General features: G+C 55.8%; 1 protein-coding gene across 1 annotated transcript; it reads left to right on the top strand.

The window, feature by feature from the left end:
- The first annotated feature begins 6 nt into the window (after positions 1-6).
- CHPF2 (chondroitin polymerizing factor 2) lies at positions 7-2,709 on the top strand. Its single transcript, XM_019528642.1, has 4 exons — positions 7-45; positions 131-695; positions 875-1,057; positions 1,328-2,709. Exons 2-4 carry the CDS (start codon positions 303-305, stop codon positions 2,588-2,590), a joined length of 1,839 nt encoding a protein of 612 aa, XP_019384187.1. The 5' UTR covers positions 7-45; positions 131-302; the 3' UTR covers positions 2,591-2,709.
- Positions 2,710-12,561: the final 9,852 nt, after the last annotated feature.

The following is a 12,561-nucleotide window of genomic DNA, read 5'->3' as shown; positions in this document are numbered from 1 at the left end:
GCCGTACGCGCGCCCCGCCGGGCCGCCGCACAAGAAGGTGCTCAGGTGGGTCGTGTCGGGGCCGGGCCGGGCGGGGGTCGGGGTCGGCTCTGCCCCCGCTAACCCCCCGTCCCGTCCCGCCCCGCCGCAGGACCCGCTACATCCAGACGGAGCTGGGCTTCCGCGAGCGCCTGCTGGCGGCTGTGCTGACGTCGCGGGCCACGCTGCCCACCCTGGCCGTGGCGGTGAACAAGACGGTGGCGCCGCACTTCCCGCGCCTGCTGTACTTCACGGGGCTGCGCGGCGCCAAGGTGCCGCCGGGCATGGCGCTGGTGGCGCATGGCGACGAGCGCCCTGTGTGGCTCATGTACGAGACATTGCGCTACCTGCACCAGCACTTCGGGGCCGACTACGACTGGTTCTTCATCATGCAGGACGACACCTACGCGCAGGCTGAGCAGGTCAAGGCACTGGTGACGCATCTCAGCATCGACCAGGACGTGTACCTGGGCCGGGCCGAGGAGTTCATCGGCGGGGATGAGCGGGCCCGCTACTGCCACGGGGGCTTCGGCTACCTGCTGTCCCGCAGCCTCCTGCTGAAGCTGAGTCGGCACCTGGATGGCTGCCGCAACGAGATCCTCAGCGTGCGGCCCGACGAGTGGCTGGGGCGCTGCATCATTGACTTCCTGGGCATCAGCTGCGTCTCCCAGCTCCAGGTGCGGGCAGGTCTACGCGGGCAGCGCGGTGGGGGCAGGTGGCCTAGTCGGGTCTCGTTGGCGGCCTCGCAGAGGGCTGGGGTATTGCCGGAGGTGGGGTCTTGTCCACGGTGGGAAGAGCAGGTGGGGGACATGCCTCTCGCTCCAGCCCTGATCGCTTTGGCTCTCGTCCCTCTCAGGGCCAGCACTATCGTTCCTACGAGCTGGCCAAGAACGCTGACCCCGAGAAGGAGCAGGGGGCCAGCTTCCAGGCCGCGCTCGCCGTGCACCCTGTCTCCGATGTGACCCTCATGTACCGACTGCACAAGCACTTCAGCAGGATCCAACTGGACAGAGCCTACCAGGAGATCTGGCAGCTCCAGGTCAGTACCTGAAGGGTACACACGGGTGGGAGCAGATCCTCACCTCTGTCTCCAGGCGCTGGGGAAGGGCTGATCTCAAACTGCCCAGTGGCGGCAGATCTCTCCCACTTGGAGATGCTCTTTCTGATCCTAACTGATCTGGGTCAGGCCTATTGCAGTTCCAGTAGCACCTAGGATTTGGGAGGTCCGTAGTGGGGAGGAGGGACCGGTTGAGGGATGGGGACTGCTTGCTCCTCCAGGGGCAAAGGGATCACCAAGTTCTTCCTACAGATGCAGATCAGGAACCTGACATCACTGACCCCTGCAGGCGAGGCTGGGCTTACGTGGCCAGTTGGCATCCCTGCACCCTTCGTCCCCAAGTCCCGCTTCCAGGTGATCAGCTGGGACTACTTCACAGAGCAGCACCTCTTCTCCTGCCCTGATGGCACCCCCAAGTGCGAGCTCTCGGGGGCCAGCAAGGCCGACGTCAGCGACATCATCGAGTCAGCACTCGAGCAGCTCAACAGCCGCTACCAGCCGCTACTCCGGTTCTACAAGCGGCAGTTGCTGAACGGCTACCGGCGCTTTGACCCCACGCGGGGCATGGAGTACACTCTGGACCTCCTGCTGGAGGCGGTGACCCAGAAGGGCCACAGCCATGTCCTGGCCAAGCGGGTTAGCCTCGTGCGGCCCCTCAGCAAGATGGAAATCATTCCCATGCCCTATGTGACGGAGGCCACGCGGGTGCAACTGGTGCTTCCCCTGACTGTGCAGGACCTGGACTTTGTGGGGAACTTCCTGGACACATTTGCCATGAACACACTGGACACTCACGACAATGCCCTGTTGACCCTGCTTTTCATCTACCATCCCTATGATGCCCAACGGGTCAGCCAGCTGGACGTCTTTGCCGGGGTCAAGGCCATGGTGGGAGAGCTGGAGAAACGCTACACTGAGGTGAAGATCCCCTGGATCAGCGTCAAGACGGAGGTGCCGTCACAGGTGAAACTGATGGACATCATGTCCAAGAAGCATCCCGTCGACACCCTTTTCTTCCTGGCCAGTGTGTGGACAGAGGTCAGCATGGAGTTCCTAAACCGCTGCCGCATGAACACTATCAGCAACTGGCAGGTCTTCTTTCCAGTGCACTTCCAGGAGTTCAACCCTGCGCTGGTGTACCGGGGTGAGCAGGCCTCGTCATCCAGTGCTGACGTCCTGCGGGACGGGCACTTCGACCGGCACGCCTTTGCCGAGGCCTGTTTCTACAACTCCGACTACATGGCTGCACGCACCAAGCTGGCAGCTGACATCCTGGACCGGGATGAGGTGCTGGAGAGCATGGAGGTCTTCGACGTCTTCCTGCGCTATTCAGGGCTCCATCTCTTCCGGGCAGTGGAACCAGGGCTGGTGCAGAAATACGCACTGCGCAGCTGCAACCCCCGGCTGAGCGAGGAGCTGTACCACCGCTGTGTGCTCAGCAACCTGGAGGGGCTCGCCTCCCGCTCCCACCTGGCCATGGCTCTCTTTGAGCAGGAGCAGGCCAACAGCACCTGAGTTACCTGCAGCCACCAAGGGTTCCCAGCACCTTAATACTAGGCACCTTTCATTCTCTGCCTCAGCCCCAGCCTGCACTGGGGCAGAGGGCACATCAAGTGGAGGGGAGAGGAAAGACCTCCCTCTTCTCAGCTCAGCCCCAGGGCCGAGGGGAGGGCAGTGGAAAGGTCTGTGGGGGTTTTTTAAAATAAATAATTAAAGTTTATTCCCATGCAAGTGAACTCCATTCCTCCCAGTTGTTCAGTGAGTCATCTTTCCTGACTCTAACTGCGGTAGCAGCCACCCTCACAGAGGGGCCTGGGCCTGAGGTAAAGGGGAAGTGAGCGCAGCCTGCTCCCAAACTGCCCAGAGCCACTCATGGCTCCCTGGTGCCGTCCCAGCACAGCAAGGCCGGGACTGGAACCAGGGCAAGGCAGGCTTGGCAGCTGCAGCTTGTGTGCTGCCCACTGTTCAGAGACACCCTCCCTCGTGTGCTTGCTTGCTGAGACAGAATTAGACAGTTAGTCATGTTCCTGCTCTCTGCTCTGCTGGGGTGGGAGGGAGGGTCCTCTGTCTTTTCCCTTATCCCTCCCCTGCTCCTTTGTTAGTCATTCCTGCTGCTCTGCAACCCCCAGTACAAAGAGCTGCCTGTTGCTTTTCCAGGGTAATTATCTGCCCCAGCAGTGCAGTGTTGGGAGAGCTGCAGGCACATCAGCCTCGTCCCACAGGGGAGCTAGGTATCCCCATCAGGTTATGGTGGCAGGTGCTGCTTCCCCCAGTGAGCAGGCTGAGGCTGGGCGGTTTGTCAGGGGCTGTGATATCAAGCGTACAACATTCCCTCAGGTCTCTGCGGACCTTGTTGCAGAGCCCAGGGTCCCATTGCTGGGCATTTGGCATTGCCAGAGGAGCTCCTGCTCATGATGAGGAATCTCCTGCCTAGTGCTGGCTGTAGATGGGACAGTGGCAGCAGCGTGTGCCCTTTCTCCCAGGAAGGGTTCCCATCCAAAGGGAAGGAGGACAGGGAGCAGGGGTAGCAGCCAGAGACAGACTCTGTGGCAAAGGTGCTGCTGTCCTTCACAGGCTGCTTCCTGTGGGACACCCAGCTGGCTGGTGCGAGAGCTGCCTGGCCTCCGGAGCCTCAGTCACCTCCGAAGGGAAGACACTTGTATAGGAACGTAAATGAGTCAGAGAAGCTGTGAAGAGCAACCAGCTCATTTCTTTCTGCAGCAGGCTCAGGTGCTGCTGGGGCACAGCTCAGGCAGCTGTTCTTGGGTCTGTGAAACTTTCATTCCTGTGGCTCTGACCAGGATCCTACCCCTTGTATTTGCACATGCTGGGTGCACGTATGCCTCCTGTGTCCACCGTCTTGCAATCTGTTCCCTTCCAGCTGCTGGCTCCAGTTATGCCCTGCTGCTGCCCAACTCCCACCTGGGTGGGACAAGGCAAGCATGGTCTTGCCCTCCTGGGCCCAGACCACTTCACTGCCAGGCATTAGACTCCACTTCGCCTAGCAGTGACCTAGTCACTGTCACCTATGGAAAATGAACTGAGAACTGGCTGATGGTCACGAATGTGAATGGGGAAAAAGACATTTCTTTCCCTAGAGCAGCGATTCCCAAACTCTTGACAGATGGGGCACCTCCAATTTAAAAGGATGCAACCTTATGTGCGGGTGGTACTTTTTTCAGTTCTACCTTAAGTACCACCAGCAAATTTTTGTCATATAAAGTAATTATAATAAATCTGTTAACGCGTGCCACTAACGGGTTACCTGTGTACCACTGGTGGTACCCATACTACAGATTGGGAACTGCTGTCCTGGAGGATATTTTCCAAGAAGCCCCTGTAGGGATCCATCGCTCACCCAGTGCTACTTGGGAGACATAACTGGAAGGAAACATGAGGCTGCAGCTGGCATAAGTTGGTGGGGCCAAGCACGTATGCAGAATGATCCAGAGGGTGTGCTAGGAGGGGCCTGCTTTACTGAATACAGCCAAGTATGAGGCCACACACCTATGAGCCAATCACACCAGTCACACCAATGTCTCCCCATTCTCTGTCTTGGAAAGCAGTAACTCTGCTGTCATGGGGAAAACTGGTATATGAGTTTCCCTGCAAAGTGGTTTGTGGCTGCATGAGCAGGGGAAAGCTGCCTGGGTGGAGGGAGGTTGTGTCACTGCCAAGCTTTCCATTAGTGAGGAGGGCTGTGTGCAGTGCTGGTGCCTGCCTGCAGAAAGGGGTGGCAGGGAGCCATGGAGAGTACCACAGGAAAGCAACAGTCTGGAAAAATTAAATTAAAAAGCTCTGTTTACGAAATTGGTACAAGAGAAGGTTCAGCGGTGACTTGATCACAGTCTTCCAGCTCCCACACAGGGAGTTTCCAGGAGCGGGCAGCTCTTTAGTCTGGCAGACAGAGGCAGGAGGAAGATGTAGTGGGTAGCTGCTGAAGCCAGACAGAGGAGGAGGGCACAGTTTTTTTGGATTCCGCAGCGAGGGGCATTAGCCGTGGCAGTAGATTACCTGCCTGGGGAGGAGCTGGCAAACCAGAGCAATTCTGAAGGGCACAGCTGCTCGGGGATGAAGGTGGTTGATTGGAGGTTGCACTTTTTGTTCACCTCCTTGCCCAAGCTTCCCGTCCTGCTGCTCTTGCCAGCTGCTGAATGCTTCCCCTGTGCAGTCACCACAATGGTTCTTTGCCTACTCAGCCTGGTTAAGAGCCTTTTTGGTAACTGCTTCCTTCACAGTGCGTCTCCGTGAGGACAGCACAGCTGGGGCTGTCAGGTCTGATCCAACCAAGTGTTCGAATGTTCCAGCCAAGGCACGACATTTTTTCTGAAAGATTGCGGTGTCTCAGACAGGCAGGGCTTCCACGAATTAATATGTCCCTTGTTAGATGGGGGTGAGATCAGTTGACCACAAAGCTCCCTTGTGACTTCGTAATCTATTAATCTGTTTCCTAACAGCCGATGCCTCCTTGAAGGGAGATTTGTATGCTAAGTCATTGTCAAGCAAACCTTTGGCTTGGGCAGTAATTCTCACCCGGGGGGCCTGGCATGTTGTCAGAGCCTTTTAAGGGGGTTCTGGGGTGCTGTACAGTATTAACACGGGTAGATGTGCAAGTGCCTACATGCAGTTCATCAGATAAACCCAGAGATTGCAAATAGGCATCCACAGTGTCACAGACGTCCTGACCTGATGCGGACCGTCCTGGCTCTTTGCAACAGAAGAGTCGCTATAGATTTTCCATAGTCAAAAATGAGTGAACACTCATGGGAAGCTGGTCAGCTCTCAGGAACCTGTCGTGCAGAAGTGGAACGGACAGCGACAGGGATGTACGTGATGAGCTTCATTAGGATATGAAGCAGGCAGCTACAATGCAGTTACTTCCACAGCCAAGGCTGGCAGGGACTTGTGGTCAGTAACTGCAGCAAAAGTGAGGCAGAAAACTCAACAGCTGACACTAGAGCAGAAGGATGGTGAGCTTTGTCCCGGAGACCAGCAGCTTTGGACAGGGTGACATCTAGTAGGGCAGTGTGGGCAGTTATACGTTGCATTGACCCCAAAGTAATTCTGGGAACCAAGAAGGGTTTGAAGAACAGGTCCCATCAGAATTAAATATTTGCAAACATAAATGCCAGATGAATTTTAATAGCAAATGTAATCATGAAATGTAGATAAGATATAAATGGCCAACAGTACAAGCAAAGCATATCAAGCAAATGATTAAAACTTATAAAATGTGTGTTTGTCTAAAGAATTAACAATTTCATTAGCATTTGGAAGAATTTAAAATTAATTTCTTGAAGTCCCAAAGTCTCTAGCAGGTGGGCAGCCTGCTCTCATCCAGGTTTCAAATTCAGTTTTAAAAGTGCTCTTGTCTCGGTGCATCTGCAGATGGGCTGTTCAGCAGGGACCCAGATTTTTAACTGTATTGCCTGGCTTAATATCAAAAAGCTTACTAAACAAGGCCAAATTTTTTAAAAAAATCTAACGGGTTCTACTCTAATTAATATTCATATGCCTATTTTTATTCTTCCTTTAACTACACCTTGTCCTGAACCAGATCTAAAAGCACTCCATGCACTCTGAGCAGCATTTAGCCAACTTCTTCTGAACTGCCCTGCTCATACTTTTTAAACTTAATCTCATCTCTGACATTTGCTTGCTCATTTGGTTGCCCCTTCTCTTACTCAAACTTTGGTCAAGCGGAGGGCAGCAGATACTAGACCATCTTAGCTTAGGGTCTCCTACAGTCTGCAGTCAGGACCACAACACGGCATCATGTGGAAACACAAGGGACCTTAGAAGAGAAGACAGTAAAGTCTGAGTGGTGCTCATGGAAATCCTGTACAGGAGGAGTCTGACAACACGGGCAGCGAGATGCTGGCTGGGGGTTATGCAGCACAGCCCCCGGTCTGGCAGAAATGTCCTAAGTAAAGTTAGCTGTGCCCCTTTTGGGGAGGAGAGTTACTCTTGGGGCTGGACACCAGCTGGTGCATCCACAGGGTGGGTAGACCAGCCGTGAAGGGGACAATGCTTCGGCAGCAGGTGTGGTACAGACTTGTGCTTCGTGTGTCGTGAGCTGCTCAGACTGGCCTAGCAAGGAGCACAAGGAAGAGAGTATGTCTGGGGCTGCCTACTCCGCCAGGCTGGAGGTCTGAGCCACAGACGAGAGGAACTGGAAATGCGCACTGTGGTCTGCGTGGCCTTCCTGCGCGATTCATGCCAGTTGAACGGGTTTAACAGCCAGCAGCTCTTGTGAAACAAACCTGGTTCTGTTCCTTGAAATTGCAAGTGTGACACAAGTAACTGCCCAGAACCGCAGGCTCTTGTGAGGCACGTGGCTTAGTACGATACATCCCAGGAGAAGGTGAATGGGGATGGAGAGATGGTAGACAGAGCAGAGCAAAGACATGATCAGGGAGCAGGACCCCATCACTAAGGTAGTCACAAGAAAGCAGGGGACATCCACTCATGGATTAGAAGCTGGCTTTAGGATAGAAAGCAAAGAAGGAGTGTAAATGGTCAGTTTTCAGGATGAAAGAAGTAAATAGCGGGTCCCCCAGGGGTCTGTGTTGGGACCACTGCTGCTTAACATATTCATAAATGATCTGGAAAAGGAGGTGAGTAGTGAGGTGGCCAAACTTGTGGATGACAAAATTATACAAAGTGCCATAGAGTCACAGAGCAGTGGAGCTGGAAGGACCGTCTAGAGGTCAGCTAATCCAACCCCCTGCCTGAGGCAGGATCATCCCTATCCAAACCATCCTACACAACCATAAGCTCAAATCTACATAAAGCCACGCTCAACCCTGACACAACTCAGACCAAACACCTGACCCTGCCACAGGTAAAGCAGGGGAATCCAATGTCCTGCTTTATGAAATGTCAATATATGCTCAAGAGGTCCCCGGTAGCGGCCGTGCCCCCCACTACAGAGGAAGCCAAAACCCCCCAGCCTGTACCAGTCTGATCATGGGACAGAATCTGTTCATGATCCAAATGTGGTGACTGGTCTGACCCTGAATGGAGGGGCAAGACCCTCCAGCTTGGCTTCTAGCAGGAGAGTCGGCGTGTCCCAGTTGAAGCCCCCAGCCTTAGCCGTAGCCAACACCCGATACCTCGGGGGAGGCTTAAAAAACGTCCTGACACATGGAGCAGAAAAAAGTGGGGTGGGGGCAGGAGAAACCAGCAAAGCCCAGAAGCCTGGGAAATACCCATGGTAGAAAATAGGCACAACTACACCTAGATCATCCCCAACTAATGGCTGTCCAACCTCCTCTTGAACATCTCCAATGATGCAGAGTCCCCGGCTGCCCCAGGCAGGGTGTTTCACTGCCTCTCTGTTTCTAGAGTGAAGAATAGGTAGGACCTGATTTAGGTCAAACCAGTTTCTGAAACTTCTGTCCCAGACCCCTTCCTGGTTTAAGTTAACTCAGAGTCCCTCAGCATCGCAGCATGCCTACCTATTCATTCCTGCCCGTGGCAGGGGGTTGGACTTGGTGATCTGCTCAGGTCCCCTCCGACCCTACATCTATGAATCTATGAAAGAAGTTTTTCTAGATCTCCAACTTAAGTTTGCTTTGCTGCAACTTCCAGCCATTGTTCTTCATCCTCCTCTCTGCGGCAAGAGAGAAAAGGTGCTTTCCCTCTTCTCTATGGCAGCCCTTCAAGTATTTGAAGACTGCTGTCATGTCCCCTCTTAGGCACCTTTTCTGCCAGCTGAACATGCCCACCCCCTTCAGTCTCTCCTTATGCGCCTTGCCTTCCAAGCCCTACATCATCTCTGTTGCTGCCTCTGGACCCTCTTCATGCCCTTATTTAAATGCGGAGCCCAGAACTGCACACAGTATCCAGAGGAGGCCTAACCAGTGTTGAGTAGCTAGGCACAGTCACCTCCTGTGTCTTGCACTTACTGCTTCTATTGATGCTGGAATAAGTCACCCGAAGAATGGCAAAATACCTCGACTTTGTGACATATGCATGGAGCAGATCAAACACTTTGGTCCTACAACCAAGTTATGGGTATTACGTCTGTAACATCAGCCCTTAGAATAAGTAAACTATGGGCAACAAGCCCATCCAACAGCTCTATTTTGAAGCCAGGGAAGGAGGCCTTTGGCCCAGAGAACTTTAGGTCAGTGTCACTTCTGAGCCATCTTTATAATCTTTATGAGCACCTTACTCTCAATTGTCTTTCACCTCATAAAAATCAGACGACATCTAGTCCCACAGCAAGCTTGATTTAGACCAGGCAAGTCCTGTACTGGACAAATACTAAATATCACCCAGCATATAGAAGATGGATTTGAGAAAGGGACAGTAACAAGTGCTGTGTTTGTACACCTATCAGCAACATACAATACAGTCAACCACCAAAACCTGCAAGTCTACAATATGACGCCCGACTACCGCCTAGTGCAGCTCATCTGGTCTCTTTTGGAGAAGAGATGTTTTTACATAGAAGTGTGCAAGAAATAGAGGTGCTGGGGACAAAAACAAAACAGCCTCCCACAGGGTGCTGGCACCAATCCTTTTTAATACACACCCCCACCAATGACCAACCCAAATGGAATAATACAAGGAACTTCATGTATGCTGATGATCCATGCATCATGTCACGAGAAGGACTTTGCTACTGTTGAGAACAGACTGACATGTGCCCTGAGCAACCTCTCAGATCACAATAAAAGCCAGCTTCATCCGTGAACAACACGTGCCCATGGTGGCTGCGGGGGCGCGGTGGTGGCAGCGCGGCACCGGTAAGCAGGAGCTCCCGTAGATGCCACCAGCACTGTTGGGGGGGGAGGGTGGCGAGCGCTGACCAGAGGTTGGTGACCACCCAAAGATGCTGCCAGCAGTGTCAGCAGTGGCCGGTGGTGATTGCTGACCTCATGCAGACGCTGCCAGTGGTGTCAGCAGTGGGGGGGGCTGTTGGCGAGCAGCAATTGCCCGTTGGTGCTGCCGACCGTGTTGGTGCCTTTTCATAGGGGGTGCAGTGCCATGCTCAGGGGCTGCACGTGCGCCCACGTGGACCCCCTATGTGTCACCAGTGGCTTCATGGCAACCCGAGCAAGACGCAGGTCACAGCTTTTCATCTCACCATAGAGAAGTCAAGTGGAAATTAAACATCACCTAGGATGGTGTCCTACTAACTAGTTACCCAAACCCTGTGTACTTGGGGGTCACATTGGACCAAGCCCTTACCTTCAAAGCACATGTGAAGAAGATGAAAGGGAAAGTCAGTGCCCGGAACAACATACTTTGAAAGATGGTCACCTCAAACTGGGGAGCGAACGCAGCTACGTTATGAACCACTGCTACTGTCTTGCGTTGCTCCCCGTGGAGGATGCATGTCCAGTATGGGAATGATCAGTTCATGCCAAGAAATAAGACTCAGCTCTAAATGACAGCTGTCCTGCAAGAACAGGATATCAAAAGTCAACACCAAAGGATAGCCTGTACTGACTGGCTGGCATTGCACCACCTGATCCGAAGAAAGGTACGGAGCCAAAAAGAAAGCAGGTCCCAGGCATCCACTCTGTGGTCGCACAAGGGTAAATGAATGGCTCAAAGCGTGAAAGAGTTTTGTGACTAGTGTCGTGTTGTTGGACGTGACAGGGCATGAGCGAGGTTAGGTAATGTGCAGTCAGATGCCCCGACACGGACCTGGACCCCCCAGGAGGACCTTCCAAGAGGAGTGGAAGATGCTATGCCATGCAGAGGCAACACATCCCCTGGGCCCCTGGGCTTGTGACCAGAACAGGTGTTGTTTATAATATCTGTGGGTTAACCCTGGGTTTTTCACATTCATGTTCCCTGCCTCAGTTTTCCTTTCTTGTAGCCTGTCACCATGAGAAAGAACGGGTTAAGTATGCTATGACTTATACCAGGAAGGGCGGGCAGAGGTAACTCAGCTGCTGGGGAAGGGGCCACTAAGATTACAATGGACTGATTTGTGGGTTTTGCGTTTTTTTGCCAAAATACGTCTTTCTCTATATAGAAATAAATATATTACTGGGCTGTGGAAAAGCGCGCGTGGTGGGGGCACGGCTTGCGGCTGTGAGGTGGAGCGTGGCTGTGGGGAGCGGGCACGGCGCGTGCGGCCCACCCTGCGGCCGGCGGGCCCTGCCCGGGTGTCCGTCCATCAGTAAGGCTCCGGGCGGCACAGTGCTACGGCTTTTATCATGTTAGGATACCCCCACCCCAGCTCTCTGCCAAGTGGCCCCTGCAGTTCAGCTCAAAGCACACCAGACACCCATCGCACAGTTCGCACCGCTCAACCGCGCGCCCACCCCCACCCCCCCCCCCCCCCCCATCCCCGCCCCCACCACTGCCCTCCTCCGAGGGTCCACCCCTGGCAGTCGATGCCGACCCCTCTCCCCCGGACGAGCTCGGCCCTTTCCTTCCTGTCGGCCCCTCTTGCCCGGCTGTAGCGCCGGCACGTGCCCCTCGGCCCGTTTCGCCGTGGGGCCGAGCGTGTTCGTGAGCAGGGTCCAGGTTTCCGCCGCGCAGACCTGGCAGGAGACGGGCTGCTCGGGGCCGCGCAGAGCCGCTTCCCTGCCCGGGTCTGCGAGCGCTGCCGGCCCCAGGACTCCCCCACCCGCCGGCCACGGGCAGTCCCAGAGGAGGGGCAGGTCTGTCTCGGGCAGCCGGACGGACGGACGGTCTGCCCTGCGCTCCCACGGGTGACTCGCCTTACATGAAGACACAGCGGCGCAGCACCGCGCCTGGGGAGCCCGGCGGCCTCTGGCACGGGCAGCACGGGCAGGAGTAACCCCAGGACAAGCCACGGCTTGGCGAAGACTCCCGGGGACACGAGGGCTGAAGCAGAGCAGACCTCCGCCTCCTGCGTCGCTGCACAGGGCTCCCGGCCTGGAGCTCGCCTGCGCGACAGGCCAAGTCCGACAACGAGAGTGCCCGGGCACGGCCCTGCGGGCTGGGGCAGAGCCCAGGGCCAGGGCTCCCCGGTCTTGCAGCGATGCCAGGGCTGGCTTCACGGGAAGCTCAGACAGCACATGTCCAGGGCCGGGATCCAAACGGAAAGCCCCGCGGGCACCTCAGCACGGCCCGCCCGGGAAGCGCCGGGGGTGCAGCGGGAGCTCAGGGCCGGCCCGCTGCCCGGCGGCTGGAGGAAAAGCCTGGGCGCAAGCGACCCGCGTGGGAAAGACCTCCCGGTCCCCGCTGCACCAGGATCCGGCTGAGAAGCAGGCGCTTCCCACCGCGACGATCCCCCGCTCCTGCAGCACAGGCCGGGGCCCCGACACGCGGGGCCGCGGGAAAGGAGAAACACAAACACGTGATGGCACGGGCTGTCCCCGCGACACCCCCACGGGGCTCCACGCTGCGCCGGCGGGGTCCGCGGCTCCCGCCATGCACAGGCCCCTACGGCTCCGCGTCGCCCGGCGCCATGTGCAGCCCCCAGGCCCCTGCCCAGCACGCCCACGGCCCCCACCCCAGAGCGCCGGACCCCCACGGCGGGGCAGCTCCCC

Source organism: Crocodylus porosus, unplaced genomic scaffold (assembly GCF_001723895.1).
Source record: "Crocodylus porosus isolate Cpor-Errol unplaced genomic scaffold, CroPor_comp1, whole genome shotgun sequence".
NCBI classification, from domain to species: domain Eukaryota; kingdom Metazoa; phylum Chordata; order Crocodylia; family Crocodylidae; genus Crocodylus; species Crocodylus porosus.
The sequence above is the reverse complement of the archived record's forward strand: the minus strand, read 5'-3'. Positions and strand labels throughout refer to the sequence as shown.

Excerpts from the sequence above, each read along its gene's own strand:
- CHPF2 (XM_019528642.1), top strand. The coding sequence starts at position 303 with ATGGCGCTGGTGGCGCATGGCGACGAGCGCCCTGTGTGGCTCATGTAC. Across the intron at positions 696-874 it reads GCTGCGTCTCCCAGCTCCAG|GGCCAGCACTATCGTTCCTA; the intron begins GTGCGGGCAGGT and ends CGTCCCTCTCAG. Across the intron at positions 1,058-1,327 it reads AGGAGATCTGGCAGCTCCAG|ATGCAGATCAGGAACCTGAC; the intron begins GTCAGTACCTGA and ends TTCTTCCTACAG.